The 25,128-nt window shown below is 46.1% G+C and overlaps 1 protein-coding gene across 1 annotated transcript in view; it reads right to left on the bottom strand.

Annotated features, from left to right (window-relative positions):
* The window catches only part of SLC12A8 (solute carrier family 12 member 8), a 126,964-nt gene that overhangs the window by 25,699 nt on the left and 76,137 nt on the right, over positions 1-25,128 (bottom strand). Inside the window, exons 7-10 of the mRNA XM_040265537.1 lie at positions 17,600-17,687; positions 15,959-16,046; positions 7,298-7,444; positions 1,755-2,400 (exon numbers count right to left, since the gene is read on the bottom strand). Of these exons, the coding sequence (XP_040121471.1) occupies positions 1,755-2,400; positions 7,298-7,444; positions 15,959-16,046; positions 17,600-17,687 (969 nt within the window). The remainder of the gene's footprint in view (positions 1-1,754; positions 2,401-7,297; positions 7,445-15,958; positions 16,047-17,599; positions 17,688-25,128) is intronic.

Here is a 25,128-nt window from a genome sequence, read left to right as displayed (position 1 = left end):
AAAGAACAGACAAACTAGAGGGGATCAGGACAGGAGCCATAGGACAGACAGGAAAAGACAAATGGATATGAAAAATGTCTTCAGAATTTGAGCATTTGGAACTTAACACTGAGAGCCATTTGCCATATTCACCAGAGTACACAGAGAAAAATGACAGAAAAACCAAGCAAATAGAAAAACCATGGCAATTATTAACCCTAAGAAACAGAAAAAGCTGGACAAAAAAGGCAATGTAATCATAGTATAAAATATGGCTCATAGTTAAGCAATATTTACTTAATCATGATAATATGAATACTAGCTACTAAAATTAATTTTTAAAACTGTGATGTAATTACATGGGGGACATTGGTTGAGAAATCAGAGTGGCATAAATGAGCTAGTCTTCATTTATTATAATAGTAAATTTAAAAAATGATACCTTAAACTGATATATCGAGAAGTAGCAGTACAAATATATTATTTAGTAACATAAAGGTTAACACGATTTGGTTGAAAGTGGGATTTTCTAGGAGTGGAACAACAGGATGGAGAAGAGGGATGGTGTAGAAGAACAGAACTACTATTTCTGGCTATGTGACTTTTAATTCTACTTGGCTTATTAAACTGTACTTATTGTTTTGACAAAAATGATATGATTAAAAAATTTTAATTATGAAGAACCATCCACCTATCTGGAGGTAAAGAAGGAAAAGCAGGTGTACAAAAGAACCCAAAGCAATTATTTTTGGACATCTCTTCTATGTCCCCTGTCTCCTCTTTACCCACACTTGTCTGCACAGACCTCAGGAAACAGGTTAATCTACGTAGAGAAGGTACTGGGCTTCAGATACAGAGAGACCTGGGTGTGAGATCCAGCCACGCAGAATACCAGCTCTGAGGAGTCTTTGTCATCTCACTGGGATGCGGGGTCTTCACTGGTAAAACAGGAAGTGCTGACAACGACCATATGACATGCAACCGTGTATGTCGAGCACCTAGACTACGGGGCTTCCCAGGTGGTGCAGTGGTAAAAGAATCTGCCTGCCAACAAGAGACACAGGTTTGATCCCTGGGTCAGGAAGATCCCCTGGAGAAGGAAATGGCAAGCCACTCCAGTTTTCTTGCCTGGGAAATCCCACGGACCGAGGAGCCTCGCAGGCTACACAGTCCATGGGGTCACAAAGAATCAGACACAACTGAGTGAGCACAAGCAAGCACCTGGAATATGGAAGACTAAACAATTCTGAGTTCTCTCTTTCTCTTAGGAATTTCTCATGCCCCAGAAGTCTCCCTTGAGCATCTCCCTCCGTCTCTGTCTGTAGATACGAGGAAGCAAAGAAAAGCTGTGCTCTTTATCACACCTCCTGCCTCTCCATCCCCCTCCTGCCTGGTTTGGGAGAGTCATCCTCCAAAGACGAAATAGACTGGGCCCTTGCCAGGCAGTTTGTCACAACACACTTTCACTTCCCTTGAAAGGAGAAACTGGTTTCATTTATGTTGGCTCATTTTTGAGTAAAATGAAATTAATATTTAGTTACTAGTCATGGCTCCCAGCCCTAACGTACAAGAGTAGATAGAAATTTCTGCTTAAAATTACTCTATACCAGACTAGAATTATAAATTCAGCTGACAACTGACCATAATATTTTAAAGTAAACATCAAATGAAATTAACAAGGATTTTAAACCAGCTATAAAATGATCTAAGGATTTGAAAGAGGGTTGTGATAACTCCCAAACTAGGAGGCCCTGGTGTGACTGCAAAGCACCCACCTTCTCTGCTTGGCCTGGGCTGGTTACTTGGCTCAGGGATGAGTTTTGCTCCATAGGCTCCCCTAGGCTGATCCCCTTCACTTCTGGGACTCTGAGCATTTCTGTGGGGCCCCTGCCTCTCCCAGGAGGCAGTAGGCCATCCATCAGCATCCCCAGGAGAGAAGGAAGCAGGGGACCTGAGGTCCAAGAGGAAGCTCTGTTGGAGGGTTTGCTTGCTGGCCTTCTTGGTCTTCCCCTTCTGATTCTCTAGGATCCCATGGCTCTCTCCTCCACTGGGCTGGCTACTCTCCAGCTTCCTGGTTAGCTGGAGGAGCTGATCCATGTCCTTGGTGAATTCTAGCAGAGTGCCCTCAGAGGGGCTCTGGGCAATGCCCTCAGAGCCATAACTGGGAGTCTTCTCCAGAAGCAGGGGCTCAGAGCAGTAGAGAGCACCCAGGCCCTCCCCGGGCACCGACTCAGGCCTCTCCGAGAGGCTGCAGCCCGCCATGGCCAGGGAGAAGTAAGAGTAGTCCACCGAGATGTACGTCAGCATGAAGTTGATGGTGACGATGGGGGCCAGGACGTTCACCTGACCCACGAGGACAAAGGCCGTGGTCACCAAGCCGGTCAGGCAGATGGCAGCTACCGGCGTTTTATTTGGCCCCTTCTGCAGAAACAAAAGGAACATGCAGGACCATGAAACTTCATGGAAGAAAACCACATGACGTGATAGAAACACAACTCAAGCTGGCTCAGTCACTTCTCCCACGTGCTTCTTGGTGTGTTAATAACAGTTCATCTGCAAGCTTGGGATAATGACGTCCAACCCAGAGTAACTATTAACATGGGACAATGCTATAGAACACGAACTTCACAAGCATTTCTCTTTTTGTCTTTCACTGGGTTTTAAAGTCAGCTTTGGAAATCAAAGAAATACAAAATTGATTCTTCCCAAGCTTTAATGGAGAAAATAACCTCAAGGGGAGTGGCAGACTCTGGAAGACACAGCAGATTCGTTGGTGACTGAGGTGGGGCGATTCCAATACCAAACATGAACAAACTCTCACACACACATTTATGCACATCTGTTACTAATGGGGGTGAGTATGGGTGACCTGCAGGAAGACAGAGTGGAGAAAATGTGCTAACTCCTTGTACTGTGACCTGTCACTCCACAGAAGCTATTCCTCACAGTCCCTGACACGGTTCTTGGGCCAAAAGCAACAGCGCTTCTAAGTCCTTGGCTTCCTTGACCTGAGCATTACCTCTGACGCGGCTGGCTGCTCCCTGGTCTCCTGGCCTCTCTCGCTGTCCCCTTGTCAGTGGCCGCTCCTGACTCTCTGCCGCGGGCCACCCCACATTCCTGGATTCTGCGTTCAGAGCACTCTCCAGCTCCATCCTCAGACCCCTTCTCTTCTCTACCTATTTTCCTTCTCTAGGACCTCAGTCAGGCTCATGGCCTTGAAAACCAGTTTAATGCTCGTAGCTCCCAAATTTGAAACTCCAGCTTGAAATGTTCCCCTGAAATCTAGACTTGGTCAACTATACTCTTGCCTGGAAAATCCCATGGATGGAGGAGCCTGGTGGGCTACAGTCCATGGGGTCGCTAAGAGTTGGACACGACTGAGCGACTTCACTTTCACTTTTCACTTTCATGCATTGGAGAAGGACATGGCATCCCACTCCAGTGTTCTTGCCTGGAGAATCCCAGGGACGGGGGAGCCTGGTGGGCTGCCGTCTATGGGGTCGCACAGAGTTGGACACGACTGACGCAACTTAGCCACAGCAGCAGCTACTCAACATTTCCAGCTGATGTCTAATAGGATCTCAAACCAAATATTTCCAAAACCAAACTGCTAACCCCTCGATATCCTGCCTCTCGAGTCTCCTCTGCAGCTTCTCCACTTGAGAAAGGATCCATTTCATCCTTCTAGTTACTCAGTAAGCAAAATTCTTGATGACTCCTCTCATTCTCTCACTCTTCTTCAGGAAATACTGTCAGCCTTACTCTCAGCATTGACACAGGACCTAACCACTGCACCCACCTCCTTTATGCCAGCACTGTGATGGGAGGGACAGGCATGTCAGCTACATCCAGACCTGATCTGTGAACCTCCAAGGCATGTTCCTCCAAGTGCATCCCCCTTACTGAGGATTGGAACAGAGTTCAACCTTCACAGGATGGAGGTAGCAAAGTCATCATTGGCCTGAGTCTCTGAGGATCAAAGGCCCTATTGATCTGAAACATCTTCCCTAGAACCCAGAGTAAATTTTTTTTAAGGAGTAAAGATACATTTCATTGTTTTTGAAAATTACATTTTGGGTATACTTACTACAGCTATTTGCATGCTGCTGAACTGCTGCTGCTAAGTCGCTTCAGTCATGCCCAACTTTGTGCGACCCCATAGATGGCAGCCCACCAGAGTCCCCTGTCCCTGGGATTCTCCAGGGAAGAACACTGGAGTGGGTTGCCATTTCCTTCTCCAATGCATGCAAGTGAAAAGTGAAAGTGAAGATGCTCAGTCATGTCCGACTCCTAGCAACTCCATGGACTGCAGCCCACCAAGCTCCTCCCTCCATGGGATTCTCCAGGCAAGAGTACTGGAGTGGGTTAGCTATTTAGCATACTCTAACAATAAAACTATAAAGAATAAAGTAAATTGTCAAAACCTAATGAAGTAAAAGGAGGGTCTGAAATAAGTGGAATGAGGTCTTAGGTAAACTGTAGAATATGCTAGTGACCCAGGAAGGACTTTGATAAGGGTGGGTTGTAATGTGATAAAACAGTCACACATGGACTTCTGTTACCAAAACACAGCACAAAAAAAGTCAAGTCGCAGAATGGGAAAAGATATTTGTTAACACATGTAACTGACAAAGAGCAATTCAGAATGTACAAGAATCCCTACAAAATAATTAGAAGACAGACAACCCACTAAAGATAATGTGCAAAAGGATGTCTATTAAACATATGAAAGATGCCAACCTCGTTAGTAATCAGGGAAATGCAAATTAAGACTGTAGTGCTGCTGCTGCTGCTAAGTCACTTCAGTCGTGTCCGACTCTGTGCGACCCCGTGGACGGCGGCCCACCAGGCTCCCCCGTCCCTGGGATTATCCAGGCAAGAACACTGGAGTGGGCTGCCATTTCCCTCTCCAATGCATGAAAGTGAAAAGTGAAAGTGAAGTCGCTCAGTCGTGTCCGACTCTTCTCAACCCCATGGACTGCAGGCCACCAGGTTCCTCAGTCCGTGGGATTTTCCAGGCAAGAGTACTGGAGTGGGCTGCCATTGCCTTCTCCAAGACTGTAGTGAGATACCATTAAACACCTACCAGATTGGCAAAAATTAAAACATCTGATAATATCAGGTATTGGCAAGAGCACAGAAGAATGGGAACACTTACCGACTGCTGACAGGAGTTTAAATTAACACAACTACTTTGGAGAAAGAGTTCAGTGTTATCTACGAAGCAAAGATATACACAGCTTACAACTGAGCAATTCCACTAACAGGTCTGGAAGAACTCCACACGTGAACCAGTCTACTACAAGAATGTTCACTGTCCCAATCAAGGACATACCATGACAGCAGGATTAGTAAAGAAACTGCAGCAAATGAGGAAATGCTATAGAGAGATGGTAATAAACAAGCCGCTGCTATCAGCAAAAACATGGATGAGTCACATAATGATGCCTGAAAAGCATGCCATATTTATATAAAGTTTAAAAAACAGGCAAAACTGAACTATTTTGTTTAGAGATACATATGGAGGAGGTAATCCAGAGCTGGCAAACCATGGTTCCTGGGCCAGATGTGGTCACCATCTGTTTATGTAAGCCCACAGGCTAAGGGCATGTCCCCTTGACCTCATGAGTCTCCTAGAGACCAGAACAGAGTCCTATAAAGCAAGGTCCTGGGCCCAGGTCTAACAGTCATGCTGGCTGCTGGAAGACAGGAACTTTCATACACTACTGGTAGAAATACAAAATGATACAGCTCCCATGGAAGGTGTTTTGGCAATATCTATTAATATTAAAATGCACTTACCCTTTGACCAGCAAACTCACTTAGGAAAATTGATCCTATAGATATATCTATCTGCATATGTGTAAAATTGAACACATACACACACACACACACACAGTATCCTCTGTAGCACTGTTCACTGGAGGCTGTACTATCTATAGGGAACTGGCTAATAAACTATGGTAGAGCCACATGATGGAAAAAGAATGAGAAACTTCTTCCTATATTCATACGAAAAGACAGATTTCCAAGCTATATTAAATGAAGAAAAGCAAGGCAAAGAACAACCTACACAGAACACTACCTCTGTAAAGAGAGAGAAGGATTCGTGAAAAACTTATAAAACCAGCTATGATAGGACGTGGCTACAGGTGACGAAGAAGTAGAAAGACTCATGATGGAGCAAAAATTCTCAGGGTATCTTTTATTTTTAGTTTTGAGTCCTGTACACACATTATCTTGGAGAAGGAAATGGCAACCCCCTCCAGTATTCTTGCCTGGAGAATTCCATGGACAGAGGAGCCTGGCCGGCTACAGTCCAGGGGCTCACAAAGAGTCAGATACAACTGAGCAACTAAACAACCCAACTACACGTGTTACCTAATAAAAATTAATTAAAATAAAATACAAGGCACATACCACATGGAAGTTACTAGAGAGGATAGTCACTTGTCCTACCTGTCCACACTGACTGGTGGATAAGAAGCAGAGGAAGGTAAAGGGAGGGATTAAAGATGACTTGTACCTACATGGCATCAAACAAGAGTGGGGCTGGGGATGGGACTGGGGTGGGGAGAAACCCTGTTGTGTTTCCACAACATAGAAATCAACTACAGCTTGCAAGATTGGTTTGGGTGGACTCCGGGAGTTGGTGATGGACAGGGAGGCCTGGCGTGCTGTGGTTCATGGGGTGGCAAAGAGTCGGACACAACTGAGTGACTGGACCGAAATGAGTGACAGCTTGCAAAACATATTATTGGGAAGTGGGGTTTCTCAGCTTCCTTCTCTTGTCACCCCTTCAGTTTTAGGAATGTCTCATTTGATTTGACTCGACCAAGTTGTATCAGTTAGAGTTAGGGCTATGAGGATTCACAGGGAGCCCAGAGACCAGAAGTGTGAGAGTTCAGCATAAAGCGACCCCAAGGGGAGGTGAATCTCTACCCCCAGGGTAGAGTTAGAGCTGCAAGGACAAGGTCCTCTCCTCACCAAGAGGTTCTTCCCTCTAGGCTAAACTTGGAGGATCCAGAATTTATTTTTACTAAGGTTTGTGGCACTACTTCTCTCTGCTGTGGCAGGGTCCATGGTGCTGCTGTGGCAGTTAACTAACCCAGTGCCGAAGTGCTCTGGGTGGCCATGACATTGCCAGATGCTTTGTCCAGTGGCCCCAGACTAAAGAAGCCAGAGGATAGGGGTGCAGGCTTGTTTCTCCCTACCAGAACCAGACCAGCGGCTCTTATCAGAAAGATTTAAGCAATTTATTGGCCAACAGTCAGTTGAGCGGCAAAAATGTACATTTCTCCAAGAAAAGGTCACTCACCCCTTGCCCCAAACAGGCCAGCGCGGGGATCACTTTCTCCTGAGCGATGCATTGCAGGACCCGGGGGGCTCCATAGAGGCCTCCCATACAGGAGGCCAGGGATGAGATGTACAAGCCCAGAAGGAATAGGAAGCCCACTAGGGACACCTGTATGAGGAAGCAGTTTCATTACTCAACATCAGAATCTGCTTCTGCTCCCTTCTGCTCCCCTGGTACCCACCCACCCACACCCCATCTGATCATAAATCCTCCAGATTCGACATCTTAGATAAATTCCAAACACCTCAGACCCACCCCACCTCCTTGGCATTGCCACCATTTCAGTTTGACCCACCATCACTTCTTGTATGGACTACACAGAGCTTCTCAAATTGACTGTGTCTGATTCATCCAGTTCAGCTGGTCAGTCGTGTCTGACTCTGCAACCCCATGAATGGCAGATTCATCCAGAGTGGTTGTTAAAACACAGATTTTCTGGGTCTTACCTCACAGTTTCTTGATTCCGTAGGTCTGGCATATGGCCCAAATTTTGGATATCTAACAAGTGTGTGCATGCTCAGCTGCTTCAGTCATGTCTAAGTCTGTGCCACCCTCTGGACTGTAGCCCACCAGGCACCTCTGTCCACGGGATCTTCCAGGCAAGAATCCTGGAGTGGGTAGCCATTCCCTTCTCCATGGTCTAACAAGGACCCAGGTGATACTGATGCTGATGGCCTGGAGACTATCCTTTGCGAACCACTGACAGCAACAATGCTAAGGGCTAAGTTCTGTCCCCAGGCCTCTGCGAGCATGACCTACATGCACACTGGTCATAATGAATGCCCCTGCCATAAAAATATCAATGGCTCCCTAATGCCCTGACATACCTGGCCCTTCCTGGTCTGTGACACTTCCAGTCCCACACTCTGCACACTCAGAATGCATCAGCATGATTTCTCTGCTTGCTGGAACCCTCTGTCCACATCCCTAAGCCACTCACTGTCTGTCTCTTAAACTCCCAGTTGTGCTTCAAGACTCAGCATAAACTTCCCCTCCTCCATGAGCCCACCCTCCAGCCCCTGACATGAGTGGGCGCTCCTCAGGGCTCTGCTGAGCCTCAATGTGAGGCTGGGGAGCACCAGACACACTATTTCCTCCACTGGCTTCACTTCCATGGGGCTCCTGTTTAGCTCATCCTGGCCCACTTGGTGCCAATACAGAGATGTGTTAAGTGAGAGGGTGAGGTCCACATAGCCCACAAGGCACCAGCAGATAGGAGAGAGGGCGGAGTTGCTCTGCTTGGTGCCCCTTGCAAAGATCAGTGCTGCTGGTGTGCAGCTGTGTCCCACACCGTCTGTCATGGGTCCATGAGTCCACAGCCCCCTCCTGAGCTGAACTTCATCTACACCCACAGGAAAGTCTCTCCCTTTTCTTAAGTATTTGAGGTGCCATTTCCTTTCTATTGATATTTTACTTTAGGCAAATGGCCTGAACCGTGTATTTTAAGCACTCATTTGTCCAGCTGTTACAGCTGCATTAGGTTTCATTTTCCATTTTGTCCCTTATACCCTTCTCCATGAGGACGTTCCTCACCCGTTTTTACTCCTTGCTTTAACAATGCATCAAGCTATACTGAACACTGGACATAAACTAGCACCAAAAATCTGTATCAGTCAGGATTCTTGACAGGAAATATTTTTTAAGCATGTGTTTATAGGATACTGGAGGGTCACAGAATCATCAGAAGGCTGAAAGATGAGGCTTGGAAAAAGGCAAGACCCAAAGCTAGCAGCACATTCAGATTCCTGAACAGGAGCAGTCTGATCAAGATGCTACCAGCACCTGCTGCCCCAAAGATGAATTCTCACCACCACCTTACCTTTGCATCATTCATGACATTTGAAGCATCTGGTGGGCCCAGCCTAAGTCACACGCCCTACCAGGGGCAAGAGTCTGGTCATTTGGGGGTCCTATAATAATAAATGGGGATCACTCCCTTCAAGACCTCACATAGGTGAATAACCCTCAAACAGTCAGGGAGGTCAGAAGTTTTGTGGATAAGCCTAAGGTCCACTAAAGAGCCTACCTTTTGCTTAATTCAGTGTGGATTAGTTCTCCTTAAATGCATTCAGTTCAGTTCAGTCGCTCAGTCGTGTCCTACTTTTTGTGACCCCATGAATCGCAGCACGCCAGGCCTCCCTATCCATCACCAACTCCCGGAGTTCACTCAGACTCATGTCCATTGAGTCCGTGATGCCATCCAGCCATCTCATCCTCTGTTGTCCCCTTCTCCTCCTGCCCCCAATCCTTCCCAGCCTCAGAGTCTTTTCCAGTGAGTCAGCTCTTCACATGAGGTGGCCAAAGTACTGGAGCTTCAGCTTTAGCATCATTCCTTCCAAAGAAATCCCAGGGCTGATCTCCTTCAGGATGGACTGGTTGGATCTCCTTGCAGTCCAAGGGACTCTCAAGAGTCTTCTCCAACACCACAGTTCAAAGGCATCAATTCTTCTGCACTCAGCTTTCTTCACAGTCCAACTCTCACATCCATACATGACCACAGGAAAAACCATAGCCTTGACTAGATGGACCTTAGTCGGCAAAGTAATGTCTCTGCTTTTGAATATGCTATCTAGGTTGGTCATAACTTTTCTTCCAAGAAGTAAGCATCTTTTAATTTCATGGCTGCAGTCACCATCTGCAGTGATTTTGGAGCCCCCAAAAGTAAAGTCTGACACTGTTTCCACTGTTTCTCCACTTCATCTTTATCCCCAATGAATCTCCCTTCTTTTCTTCAGTGTCATGAATTTATGCCTACCCCACCCCACTCTATTTACCACTTTATTACTAGAAGAAATTAATGTCATATGAAATTCCCTCACTTTATTTGTCTACTCTAATGGCAGGTCATCTACCCTGTGGTTAATTACATTCATGGCCCCTCTTGCCAGCATACCATAAGCTTCTAAGTCTCCTGCATCTTGGACCTCTGGCACAGAGCATTCAGCAAGTACTGTTGGCTGGAGTAATAAGGCTTCACAACTCCACTGTAATTGGTGTCCTGGATGTCTTACAAAATTGTTAGATACACTAGTCCCAGTATCAAACCCCTGATTCATTCTGAGATGCAATCATTCATCTATAGCCTTTGTTTCTGCCTTCTGTTGACTTTTTTTTAAAAAAGGACTCTGTAATAAAATTTTATCAAAAGCTTTTTGAAAATCTGACCCAGTAGTCCTCCAGTCTGATTATACACACAAGTCACCCCGAGATTCTGCTATAATTGTTACAGAGTGGGACTCAGACATGGTTGATTTTTCCAAAAGCCCTCTAGGTGATTCTAAGGTGCAGTCATGGTGAAAGCCACTGGGCATGGTTCCCTATCTTCAATGCATACTCCCCTCAGAGAATTCTCCATCACTGGCAGGCATGGTATCTCCTTGCAGAAAGTACTGGGAAGAAGGCAGAGCGCCGAAGAATTGATGCTTTCAAACTGTGGTGTTGGAGAAGACTCTTGAAAGTTCCTTGGACTGCAAGGAGATCCAACCAGTCCATTCTAAAGGAGATCAGCCCTGGGATTTCTTTGGAAGGAATGATGCTAAAGATGAAACTCCAGTACTTTGGCCACCTCATGCGAAGAGTTGACTCATTGGAAAAGACTCTGATGCTGGGAGGGATTGGGGGCAGGAGGAGAAGGGGACGACAGAGGATGAGATGGCTGGATGGCATCACTGACTCGATGGACGTGAGTCTGAGTGAACTCTGGGAGTTGGTGATGGACAGGGAGGCCTGGCGTGCTGCAATTCATGGGGTCACAAAGAGTCGGACACGACTGAGCAACTGAACTGAACTGAATCCAAAAGGTTACATACATTTGAGTGTAAAAAGTTCTTTTCCATGTATATATAGCCTATCCATTTACAGTGAACGTGAGTGGGAAGGAAATGGCCCAGGCTGGTGTGCTTCAGTGTTGGAATTAACCTCGGGAACTTAGTGAGTCTCTGGCAATATGTGGCCGGATACAGTGACCTCCATCCCAGCCAGCCTTCCCACTCACACTCCTCAGGACTGCTGCAGAGCCCTGGGGCCAAGCGCCAGAAGGATGACCATCTAGGTGTAGGAAGCTTCGTCTGGTTTGTCAACTGCATTTAAATGGACTGTCCATTTGCCACTCTTTTATGTAAAACTGTTATTCAACCAGTTTTCTGAAAAACAAACGTTGGTCCTTGTGGTTGAATGTAACAACTCCGTTCTCTCTCTCCCCCACCTGAGTCCTGCCCCTTCCTTGTCACCCATCTGCCCTTGTAGGGAGCACTGAGGACAGCTTAGATACCTGGCATAAAGCAGAGCTCTACAGGTACGGCAGTAAGCTCCATGGCTCTGCTCCAAGCCTTGTAGAATTTAATCATTTCCTTTATTTATCTGGGACTGTAAACTTAACTACCTGTGCCAGTGAAGGTAGAAGTGAGATTTTTTTGTGTGCAGATATGTGTCAACAGTTCTTTAGGAAAACCCAAAAGGTACCCTTCTATCATCTACCTGTGTGAGTCATCACAAAATGCTGTCTTTCTAATATATTATTACCTGGGATGTAAACTACCCTAATTTCTTTTTCCATAACTACTGATGGAAAACTACTACAAAACTAACTACTACAAAGCATTAACTTGTCTCTCTGTTTCTGGTACTTGATCCCAGCTCCCATGGGAACTCCAGCCACTGAAAGATCCTGCCAACCCACTAGCCACTCCCTTCTCTTGAAGAATTTGGTTTAATAAGATCATTTCCAAAGTACTCATTCTGCCTCATCCAATTCCTGTGGCCGTTTGACATTACTGAGGAGCACATCCTGACACCATTACCCCTTTACAATCCCAAGCAGTTCCCTCTTTCTGCAGACATGAGTTTTCTAATACTGTCCTCATTCCACAAGGTGACCAACATTTCCACTTTCAACTAAAGGTTTTCTCTCACTTGATAGCCACTTTCCCCAAGGAAACATGTGGGCTTCCCTTGTAGCTCAGCTGGTAAAGAATCCGCCTACAATGCAGGAGACCCGGGTTCAATTTCTGGGTTGGGAAGATCCCCTGGAGAAGGAAATGGCAACCCACTCCAGGATTCTTGCCTGGAGAATCTCATGGACTGTAGCCTGCCAGGCTCCTCTGTCCATGGAATCGCAAAGGTCGGACATGACTTAGCGACTAAACCACCACCACAAGGAAACATGGTTGACTTCACTTCCTGAGAGGCAGAGCTGTGTCCAGGAGAGAGAGCAGAGGACAGGCAGGCGGGGCTGGGTGGCTGTGCTGGGCCAGGCTCGCCCCCAGCTACGAGCCCTGCCTCACTCCATGTGCAGCTCGTGAACGTGGGAAACCGTGACTGCCAAATCCGAGAGTGATGAGAGTTTTCCCTGTGCCATGGCTCATTTTTCACAGGCATACTTTGAAGATACTCCTCCTATTAATCTGTTATTATTCTGCTAGTTAGCAAGCTCCAGGGCGCCTAAAATATTTGGTCTTTTTGGTGTGTAATAAACGCTTCTTCTTGGGCTTCATATAAGTTTATTGTGAAGCAATCAGTCTATTTCATTTTAGCCCTACTAATACCTGCTGTTTATACAATTCCTTTTTCTATTACTGAATAATATTAAGATGGACACTTTGGGGGCTTTTCCTATTCAGTTTAACATGTGGATTAACAGGGGAAAAAGATGTCCCACCTGAAAACGTGCACTGTCTGTAAAGGTATCCCCATAGGAGTATGTCTGTGTCCGGTCACTCAGTTCTGACCAACTCTTTGCGACCCCATGGACTGTAGCCCACTAAGCTCCTCTGTCCATGGAATTTTCCAGGCAAGAATACTGGAGTGGCCTGCCATTTCCTACTCCAGGGGATCTTTCCAACCCAGGGATCAAACCCACTTCTCTTGCTCCTGCATTAGGAAGTGGATTCTTTACCACTAGCGCCACCTGGGAAGCCCATAGGAGTGTGTAGGGGAATCAAAATGTAGTAAGCATCAACCGCGCACTAGGGATTGCGCCTCACACAGATGACCTCAGAGTCACTGTGACATAGTCAAGATTTTTAGAAAGCTTCACACCCGACAGCCAGGGAAAAGTTCCTCTGGGGTAGAGATATAAAGTGAAAAGAAACTTCTGAGAGGAACCATGGGCTGGGAAGCCAAATAATTAGAAATAGATCAGAGGAGCGGCAGGAAACCCAGAAAGAAACAGATGGACTGACCAGCTGCAGGTCAGTGGAAAGGAATCCAGGGCAGCCGACAGCCGCTGAGGACAACTGTTTTGGCAGAAAAGGCCTGAGAGGAAGAGAAGGAAATGCTCAGAGGCGCTTGCTTCGTTAGGAGGAGAGTCAAGGGGCAGAGGCCGCAGGTCTGGGCTCAGGCGAGACCCTCAGGGCACACAGACCAGGAGGAAGAGGCCTTGCTTTCTCGGAGTCCAGGACAGCTCCGAGATGGGCCGGCTCAGGACCAGGCCACAGCTATGACAAGGGGCGGAGGGACAATATTAAACACCACATCAGGGTGGCAGGGTACCACACCAGCCAGCCTCTCGGACACCCTTCCCTCCTCCAGGTGCCGAGAGTACAGCTACCTGTGGCCCAACTTACTCCCTAAGTGTAGTCCCTGCTGCTGCAGCCCAGTCAGTGCCAAGGGGGGCAAGAAAGAGAAGCCAGGATTCGTGGCTTTCAGGAGGAATCTCACTTGGTCCTCTTTTTGTGGGACCCCAGGGCGGGGTGGGGTGGGCAGCACACCAGGGAGCCACTATTGCGGAGTTGCCCTGAGTGGTTCCGCCCCTGTTCCCGCACTTGTGGCGACGGCCTCTGATTGCTACTGACAACCAAGGATACTATCTTTTCTTGCTTGCACAGGCTTTACAACTGCCTGTTCCGGGAAACAGTCTTGTGTCCTCTCCAAACCCCATTTTCCACCTCTCACCTGCTGTGTGCAGAGTGACCTGCCTGCATGCTGCCGCCAGGCAGGGTTTAGCAGGTGCCCCAGCCACGAGCGAAGTGCGGGCCTGCCTGTCTCACTGCCTTTCAAATGAGTCCCCCACCCCCAACCTCCATGTATAAGTCTATTATTAGAGGTGGAATCTCCACCCTGAAGTCTCCGCGGGGCTGCTGGTGAAAGCTGTTCTTACTCTCTTATTTGTGGCCTTCCTGGGACACGTGCTGCCCCCTCACACACACCTATTCTTAGCTTCCCTGCAAAACAGGGGAAGGAGTGGAGAGAGGGGCCCTGCCTAGGGGATCATTTGACTCTTTTCATCCAGATCAGAGTCTCTGATGGTTGAAAGGGCCTCTGTGGGGGAATCCACAAGAAAGAACCGGCTCAAGAAGGGGCAGAGCTTGCTGGCATGGTGTGAACAGCAGCTGGCCGCTCCCTCAGTCCAGGCCCAGCTACTCCCAGAGGCCTTTAGTCGCTCTAACGGAGCCCAGCTTTTCATTCCACAGTTAGAGAAGAGGCCCCTGGGAGATGAGACGTGAGACAGCAGCAGCAAGCACAGACATATAAATGAGGGGCCTTGACTCCTTCCTTGAGAGTAAACCCTGCTCACCTGGGGAGGTCTGAGACCTGGGAGGTGGATGTCAGTGCTCTCACTCCCTGAACTGCTCGCCCTTGCAAACCTTCTTGCAAGGTAAGGCCAAGACACCTTCCCACCCCCAAAAATAAATATCACCTTGATACTGGCGTCTACACACCTGAAAAAGAAACCCGCACTAATGTGAAAAGCAAGCCCAAACACAGCTCTAAAATGTAAGTTCAGCGCTGCCAGACCCAGGCTGCCCCAAGCAGCACCCCTCTATGTACCTGCAAGGCAGCTTTGCAAAGCCTCACACCAGAGAAAAAGGTGCTTTTTCCGCAATAAGAGCAGTGATACTCAGGAGTTAACTGAGTAAGGACACCTCCCTGGCCTGGCGCGTCTTTCTGATACATGACGGGAATCTCAGGGTCCACTTTCCCCCAGGGAACTTAAGGGAAGATAGGAGTTTTGGGGGATTTCCAGCGAAATGTCTGGAAGTCTTAATCTCCTGGGTTCTAGAGATGCCAAGTGAGTGTCCTTGACTGTCACATGACCTCCAGCCTGTTCAGAGGCTGTGGAACATGAGAACTTGGTTAAACATCTTCAGGCCAGTGTAGTGCTCAGGAAAACAAAGATGCAGTATCCAAATCCATCAGGCCATCCCCTGGGGAGCCCGAGAGGACGAGGGGCCTCCGACCCTGCCTCCCACCACCCCTCACCTTGGCACTGGGCTTCCTGCCCTCTTTTCTGTTCATCAGCCTCCTCCTTCTTATCGGTTTCTTGTGAGTAGCTTTCTGCTCACAGTGGAAGGGAGGCTATTGGCAATAATGAAGGATTGTTGGAGCTGGGGATCTCAGGTGACCAAATTCTCTGTTTCTGCTCTGATTTTTGACATTCAGGGTTGCCAGTGTCCCCATTATTTAGCACCTGCATGCATGTGTCTTCTCTGATGTGGTTACCCAGGTCTAGGAATACATATGAAGGACCTGTACCTTTCCCGTGGTTTGGGCCGCTGTACTGTAGTCCTGGGCCTGCGACTACACAGATTCCCCAGCTAGGATACAAAGGGGAGGCAGCCATTGCTGCTCAGAGCTGATCAACGACCTGCAGCCTGAGCCCACCAGGCTGCAGGACTCACCCACCTTTTCCGCTATCAGGAAGTCATAGCGAAGGGCCTCTCGGGTGCAGATGGCGCCAAGCAGGAAGACAAAGACGATGTACAGAAACCACCTGCAAGAAACCCAAGAGCAGAACAGGGCTGCCACCTGACATCACTCAACCCCATCCCACTCCACCCTCCTCAGCCTGAGGGCTCCCCCCTGGAACTGTCCCCAAGGACAGAGAATGGCCATCACGAAGGTTCCCCAGATTGTCTGGGGGCACTGCCAGTACTCTTGTCTCCTCTAGCATATTTCATATAAATATATATAAACATATCATTTCACATAAACATATAGAAATGTATCATTTGCCTCTTATGGAGGAAAACACACAGGTTTTCTGGGGTGGGGAGCAGCCCAGCTGGCCAGGATGCAGGCCATGGCTGACTGGCAGGTCTGCACCCCATCCTCCTGCAGCAGGACAAGCCGATGAGCTGTCAGGCCTCGGAGTCCCGCTGTTCCCTGGCCCCCAGGTGATACAGAGCCAAGCCGAGTGTGAAAGGCCAGCAGTGACCTGGCTCTGCCCTCAGAAGCCCTGTGACCTCGATGAACTCACATGAACCCAGTGGCCTCATTCCCGTCTGGACAGTAGGAGGATGAGCCAAAGGCTCCTCCTGGGACCTCCCAGCTGTGACCAAAAATGAGGCAGGGCTATTTCCTTTCCTTTCCTTCTGGACACCCTCCCTTATCTTTGTCAGCCTCATTTTCCTCCCAGAGAAATCACCTTATTTAGCACAGAATAGACAAGTGCTATATGCCTGGCTAGGAGCCACAGTGCCATTACAACAAGCTAAAGCAAACTCAGCAATGATGAAGAGGTGTACTCATATCTTTTTTAAACATCACGGTTAAAATAATGCAGGTACTTTAATCCTTGTCATGTCTGGGATTTCATTACCTTTCACACCTACCCACTGAAGGCAGTGGAGCTTCTTCCCATAGTGCAGAGAGAAAACAGAAGATTCTAGGTCAGAATCAGACCCAAGGCACCCAGCCTGCTCACATGGGTGGCACAGTGTGAACTAACACAGGGAAGCCTGGCAGCCTTGGGGCAGCACTGGGGAGGCAAGCTGGGAGAAGAGGAGAATCAGCTTCTGAGTTCCTACTGTGCGCCATTACACACAGCATCTCCTCCACAATCTATAGGACACATGTGTTCTCATTAACCCCATTTTACAGAGATGAAAATGGAGGCTCAGAAGGTTAATTGTCTGAAGTCCCCCAGACAATCAGCGGGGGGGAGTAGTATGCAAATCTTATTTTGTCTGCAGAACTCTTCCTTTTTATATTCTCGGTCCTGGAAACTCATTGGTTACAAAATGTCCAAGTTCAAAATGGGGGTGGGGAAGGGGAGGGGCAGGAGGCTGAGGGAAAAGGAAAAAAAGGAGTCCACCTTCTTAACGACCCCCTTCCTTACTGCATTCCCAGGCAGGGGGGATGAAAGGCCGAGCATCTAAACCCACCAGACATGAATTTTCCAGCTGGCTGAGTGTTAAAAGGAGGATTGGAATATAGAATAGATTGGTCACATACAGGGCACTCTTAGAACAAAAGGAGCAATCCCCTCTTTTGCCTGGGGTTTTCTCTCCCTCTCTCCAGCTGATTGCCACAAGGGGAACTTACGAGATGCCAACGGCTACTAGGGAGCCCAGGGGGATGCTGGCAGCAGGCTCCCTGAGGTCGCCCCCCATGTTGAAGCCGGCCATGACTCCTGAAAGACACCCAGGCAGGAGAGAAGGGTGAGCAGCATCCTCCACATATCCCCTTCCCCTCCTCGGGGCCTCCCTGGAAGGGATCCTCGAGCATGCCCTCCCATCTGCGGCTCTGCAAAGTGCACTTCTCGGTCTCCCCTGGCAACTGCGGAGGCATCCTCGAGGCGTGAAAGGGACTTTTGTGGGTTGGCTGATGCTCAGGAGGAGAGCTCGACTAGCGACAAAAGCATCTTATGGCCCAGTGCAAAGTAATGAGGGCCAGGGAGGCGGCGGGCAGGCCACACAAAGGTCCCAAGGCCACATGCTGAGCTCTGAGCTCTGCCTTCCAGCCGGACAACACCCAGGAGAGACTCAGCCTTAGCAAAGAACCCACCCCTGCCTGCTCAGCAGAGTTCTTTCCCTCTGCTATCCCTAGACTACACTGGGGTTCAGGGACCCCAGGGACACGTTTCATCCAATATTCAGAGTCAGCAGCCGTGTTCAAAGCTCCTGAGCTGCCAAAGGGCTCTAAACAGATTCCAACGAACCATCTTGATGCTACCAACACTGAGTGGTGAGCTCCTCTTCACCGTGGACTCTATTCCTCATGAACACTCATGAGAAGCACGTAGTCATGATGGGAAGGTCATCATTGTGGTCCAAACACACACAGGCAGGAAACCAACAAGACAGTGTGTGCTGAACATGTGGATCCAGCCCACACGCGTTCTGCAAGCCCACGGGGGTGGGTGCATCGTGAATGTGGTCTCGAAGGACGCTTTGCATGGGTTTGGGGAGAGGAATGGGTCCAACCCCATCAATATGGATTTACGAGCCCTTTGAACCTGACAGGGCCTGTAGTAAGTGCTTTTCATACTTTTTTTTTTTTTAATCTCATTTAATCCTCACAACAACCACATCAGAAAAGTAGGTTTCCCCCGTTTTATAGACAAGGAAACTAGTGCTAAAAGAGGTAAATTAAAATAGCTTAAGGTCACACATTTAGTAAGTAGCAAAGCTAAGATTCAGCCCTGGCCTGTGTGATTTGGAAAATTGCTCTCTTAACGCCTCTGCTATAATGCTTGAGGGAACTCAAGTGCAGTGGAGTAAAGTGAAAGTTTGGGCCCAGAAAGTTAAAGAGGAACTATTTCAAAGACTACCCTGTGAATGCTGAACCAAGGCAGAGAACTACATACATTTTGACAGAGCAGTTCCACTACTACGGTTGTATCCTAAGTAAAGAGTCAAGGACATAAGTAAAGATTTATCCAAAAATGTTTATTAAAGCTTGTATATATAGAGTGGTGAAAATTATAAACAATCTAATGTCTAAAAGTAGTGTGGGTGTGTTAGTCATTTAGTCGTGTCCGACTCTTTGCAACCCCATGGACTGTGGCCCACAGGGCTCCTCTGTCCATGGAATTCTCCAGGCAAGAACACTGGAGTGGGTTGCCATTTCCTTCCCCAGGGGATCTTCCCGACCCAGAGTTCAAACCCAGGTCTCTAGCATTGCAGGCAAATTCTTTACTATCTGAGCTACGTATAAATGATGATACATCTTTCAGTATATACCGGCCCTCCAATAACATCAAGGATATTGTTGTGACATGAAAAGAGCAATTGTTTCCATTTCAGAGGCATATCTGAAAGCAGAACATACAGTATGATCTTATTGTGAAAAAAAAAAAAAGATAAATAGATGTGTAGAAAAATGAAAAAGGAACTAGAACATGTTCAAAATGATAATGTTATTTCTGGGTGATGGAAAAACAGATCATTTTTTATTTTGTCGTTTATCTCTACTTTCTCAATTTTCTATAGTGATCATTGTGAAATAAGGGAGAAGTAATCCTTAAATGTTTTTTGTTTGTTTAAAATGGCGTGTTGGGCACATTTTCTTTATTCTCAGTCCTCTCCCTCCCAAGACCCTATTAAAAGGATAGTAAAAGGGGAAAATGGATGCATGCCTTAAGAAAAAGAGGATTGGGAGGGGGAGCAATAAGTAGAGGAAAAGTTTCCACAAACGTCTGGAACATAGAAAATGGATAAAATGATACAGAGTACTAAAGGAAAAGAACACCTTGGAATGCTTATCTAGAGGATCTAAATAAACTGCCCAAGGAAAACCAGGACCACTAGTACAGATGTTCACACCCCAGATGAAGCTCTCAAGAGCCAGACATGCCCACAAACGCACTGCTGTCAACTCTTCCATGAAGGAAGAGCCCCATCCGGGAGACAGACCCCACACACTACAGCAGGAGATCCACGCCAGCAACCAAAGGTTGTCAAGTGTATAACAAAAATCAGCAACAAATACATAAACACATGCACGATAAAAACAGAACAACCTGGCCTGGAAGAAACATAAAAATCAGGCCACAGAAGAAAATTTTGAAGAAAATACTAATTAGTAGCTCCATAAACATCCAAGAAGAATATTCTAACTATAAAGCAAGATGCTATGAAAAAACAAAAAATAATCTAAGAACAAGAAAAAGACTTTTGGAAATTAAAAACATGATCACTAAAATTAAAAGCATGATCACTAAAATTAAAAACATGATCACTTAAACTAAAAATGCAATGGAATAGCTAGAAGATAAAGTTAAGTAAATATCCCAGAATTTAGAACAGAAAGATAAAGGGGTAGAAATTTTGAGCAAAGAATAGGAGAAACAGAGAAGAAATCTTGGAGTTATAATATCCAACTAACAGGAGGTCCAGAAGAGAGAAGAGAGAAAATAAAATAAGCAAGTAAACAACAGAAATAAATGTCTTCAACCTGAACAAGACACAACTCTTCAGGTTGAAATATCCCATAAAGTAAACAACAAAAAGGCCCACACCTAAATGCATCATTGTGCAATTTTTGAAGAAATCTTAAATATTTTCAAAGATAAAAACTGAACAGTTACAAAGGAACAAAAATTAGACTGGCATCAGACTTCTGAACAGCAACAGTGAATGCTAGAAAACAACGGAGAACTGATTTTTAAATTCTGTGGAAAAGCTATCTTGAAACAAGAGTTTTAGCCAGATTACCAATTAAGTGAAAGTAAAGTTAACCAAAGAAGGGCTCAGAAAATTTACCTCCCACACATCATTTCTTTTTTTTTTAATTTCTATTTTTACTTTATTTTGCTTTACAATACTGTATTGGTTTTGCCATACATTGACATGAATCAGCCATGGGTGTACATGAGTTCCCAATCCTGAACCCCCCTCCCACCTCCCACTCCATATCATCTCTCTGGATCATCCCCGTGCACCAGCCCCAAGCATCCTGTATCCTGTATCGAACATAGACTGGCGATTTGTTTCTTACCTGATAGTATACATGTTTCAATGCCATTCTCCCAAATCATCCCACCCTCTCCCTCTCCCACAGAGTCTAAAAGTCTGTTCTGTGTCTCTTTTGCTGTCTCGCATAGAGGGTTATCATTACCATCTTTCTAAATTCCACATATATGCCACACATCATTTCTGAGGAAGATACTAAAGCAAGAACTCCAGTAAAATGAGGATATAAACTATGAAAGAGAAAAAGAGAAGATTCCAGAAAGCAGTGGTGATAAGTCAGGAGTTAATAAAGTCCCAGATAACAGTTGTGCAGTTGTGCAGCAGAGAAGCCAGCAGGGACTGAAGCAGAAGAATGGAGACCCCAATAGGGATGCCTCTGGATAGGAACTGGATTCAACACAAAGGACACTATGAATTATTTTAAAGATTTGCTGACTGCATATTTTGGCAACAAGAGAAAACGCTTATTGAAACTCGAGGAGAAGTAAACAAGAAAGCCAACATGTAAATATGAAGGAAACTAAAATAGGACATGACTTTAAACAACTAGTAAAAAAAAAAGTCTTAAAGTTAATCCATTTGGCCATTATATCAGGAACATTCTCCCCTAAATAACACAAGGGCCACGTCAGATGCAGCCAAGGAAGTGGAATTCTAGCTCACCACTTGGCTCTTCAGTGAACCACAACTATACAATCACAGACATAGCCCAGAGGACTTAACTTTAGCTGCAAAGTAGAATACAAATATTATCTACTTGACAAAGTAACATAAAGCTATAGCTAACAGCTAATACGAAATGAAAAGAGAAAAGAAAACTAGAAAGAGGAAAGGCGCTCATATTTTTGTTGTAGCAGTGTGGGAAACAAAAGTCCCAGGATCTTTACTCAGGACTGGCCGAATGTTACAAGCTTCCATTAGTTTAATAAGAAAACCTGAAACGTGAGTTACCCATTAAATCTGTTAGGTCAATAAGGAAATGGCCAGCAAATATTTATATACCAGCTGCAATAAATTTAAAGTTAATGCTAGAATTTGTTCTGTATTTTGTCATCATAAAGGGGAGTTTCTAAATGTTTGCTAAGAGGAGCAAAGAAATTTCCAAAAATATTGAACAGCTTGTCTCTGAAGTTCCAAAACCTGTTGACTTATAAACTAAAGTCAAAAAAAAAAAGAGAAAAAAAAACTTTTTTAATAGAGAGAGAGGTTGTGTGTGTGTGTGTGTGAAACTGTTTGTTCACTGCAAGTTGTAAACTACAGTTTTCATGAGATTTTCCTCTTTACCTGCTAGTCATCAACTTGTCATAGCTTCCCTGATATTGTTCTAAAACATAAATATAAAAGGATTATTCAGAATCCCTTAAAATCGGGGATTCCTTTAAGATAACTAACACATTCCTTGTCAAAATACTTTACACATGAAATAAAGATGACCCTAATACACTAATCTTAAAACATAACACAGAATATTAATTTTCCACACCAACAATAAGCAGTGAAGAGATATAGCCTAGGATGGATAACAGACTTAAGCATATTATTTAAAGTTATAAAGATAATCAAAAAAGAACTAAAAATTAAAATATGACTATTAAAAATTGGGAAGTGGATAAAAGGATCATGTAAGGAAGCTAACCCTCTACATTTCTTACCATGGAGTCAATAAATTACATGTGACTTTGACTATCAAGTTATAGATATAAGCATGTACATGCAGGCTAAGTCACTTCACCTGTGTCCAACTCTTTGTGACCCTCTGGGCCATAACCCAGCAGGCTCCTCTGTCGATGGGATTCTTCAGGCAAGAATATGGGAGCGGGTTGCCATGCCCTCCTCCCGGCGATCTCCCCAGCTCAGGGATCCAACCCCCGTCAGCTGCAGACCCACCGCGGGCGGGTTCTTTACCACCGAGCCACCAGGGAAGCTCAGGTATAGGCACATTGCTTGGTAGTGCAGTTAGCCCTGAAGTACAAAAAATGACTAAAAATAGTTGCCCCTATAGAGGGGTTCTTTGGGTGGTCAGGTTGGTGGAGGAGGGAGGGCAGGCTGAGAGACTACTGCTTTATGTTACAAGCACCTCTGCACTATTCTTTATTTTTTAAATCACATACAGGTTTTATTTAGATCAAGAGAACAAGGCCGAGGACCTGCCTTACTCTGACCACAGCTCGTGGGACCATGTCCTTTGTTGCTAGAACAGTCTGACGGCCAAGGCCAGCCCCGGCCAGATCTCCAGGTCTACCTGACACTCAGGCCCCACTAACTTCGTCCATTAACACCTCCTCTTTCTGAACCTCCCACCCGCTGAGCCTCTGCCAAGGTTCTCACCCGTCGCCAGGTTTACGTCTTACCTGCCTGGCTTCCTACCTTCGGCAATGACTTCATTCTGCCCCCCAAGCCCCTGGCAGTTCTAGGCCTATTCATTCAGCTTTGCAAGGTTACACACTGCTATGTATTCTTTGCCATTTTTGTACCTCCTCTAGTTTGTCATGTCATTCTGTACGCCTTCCTTCAGACCATTTACACAAGTCTAGAAATAAGGAGCCACAAGAACTCCACTGCCATAGGCACTTCTGTCTAGGAAAGTGATTGATTAATCGTAATGGCTTCCTGCTTCCAAAAAGGTTCTGTATTCACAACAAACAAATGCCCCTTTCTTCTCTCTCCACAATCCCGTGACAGTGATGACCCTGCCTTTAATTAGAGGTCCCACTAGCTGGCCTGGTATGGGGCACGTGGGAATCCTGCTCAGTGGGAGCAGAAACAGCTGACTCTGACACAGGCCACCCTCAGGAATGGGACAGACCCAGACAGCCAGGAAGTGGGCTTTTGAGACAAAACAGGCAAGCCAGAAAACAGGCAGTCAGTACCATGAACCCAAAACTCCCGAGACAAGGAAATGGCAGTAACTTGCACTCCAGATAGGAAGCCTCAGGGTAACTCCTGTGGGTGTTCCGGGCACACCTGTTAGGTTGGTTTGCACACTGTCACTCCCAGGATTTTGCCCTTGCATGACTACACAATTCTTGAGCAGATGATCTCTAGTTCTGCTGCTGCTGCTGCTGCTAAGTCGCTTCAGTCGTGTCCGACTCTGTGCGACCCCATAGTCGGCAGCCCACCAGGCTCCCGCGTCCCTGGGATTCTCCAGGCAAGAACACTGGAGTGGGTTGCCATTTCCTTCAGTGCATGAAAGTGAAAAGTGAAAGGGAAGTCGCTCAGTCGTGTCCGACTCTGTGCGACCCCATGGACTGTAGCCCACCAGGCTCCTCCATCCATGGCATTTTCTAGGCAAGAGTACTGGAGTGGGGTTCCACTGCCTTTTCTGGATCTCTAGTTCTGGTGGACCATAAATGTCTTGCTTACCAGTTAGATCTAGAAAAGTTATTTTGATTTCATATTTCTCACCCATGCTTATCAGGTATTATAGAGATTCCCTAGTTACCTTTCTTTCTGCTTCTGCTACAATTTAAAAATATTATCAATGTTAGAGCTAGATTTAGGGGAGGAATAGTAGAATAGGTATTTCTCAGCGATATTTACAAATAATGCCCCCCCCACCAAAAAAAGGTTCCACAGTTAGAAAACATAACAGTGGGGAAAACCTTGATTAAACAAGATTAGAGAGATTCTTACTGCTGGAGTTACCATACAACATTCTAATTTTCATTGTCCATTTCTAAGAAGAGAAATGTAGCACATACTATTTCCTAAAACTTATTTGACATTCAACACTTTAAAAAAAAAAATGAAACACTTTAATCATTGGAAAACACAAAGTGTCCATTTTGTAATTCCTATTTGATCTTTATCCTCTTTTTGGCAGGCTTCCTAAAAATCTTTAAAGTGGCTATTTAGAATCAACAATTCTTCAAGCTGGAAGGTATCTTAGAGATCATCGACTCTGGCCCTTTTATTTCACAGATGAGGAAACTGAGGCCCCAAGAGGGGAAGCAATTTTCTCATGTTTTCAAGCTAGCTGCTTGCAAAGCCAGCAGAACTCATTTTGAAGTTTCCTTAATTCAAGTCACGCTATTTCCTCCACATCATAGAATCTCTCCATTTCTTCCTAACACCCATGCTCTTTTTGGATTTTTCTTTTTAAAACAGAGTAACGGCATGATTAATTTGGGGCTACCGCCCCCACAAGAGTGCTGAACT

The sequence above is a fragment of the Oryx dammah genome, unplaced genomic scaffold (genome assembly GCF_014754425.2).
Source record: "Oryx dammah isolate SB20612 unplaced genomic scaffold, SCBI_Odam_1.1 HiC_scaffold_2, whole genome shotgun sequence".
Classification (NCBI taxonomy): domain Eukaryota; kingdom Metazoa; phylum Chordata; class Mammalia; order Artiodactyla; family Bovidae; genus Oryx; species Oryx dammah.
The sequence above is the reverse complement of the archived record's forward strand: the minus strand, read 5'-3'. Positions and strand labels throughout refer to the sequence as shown.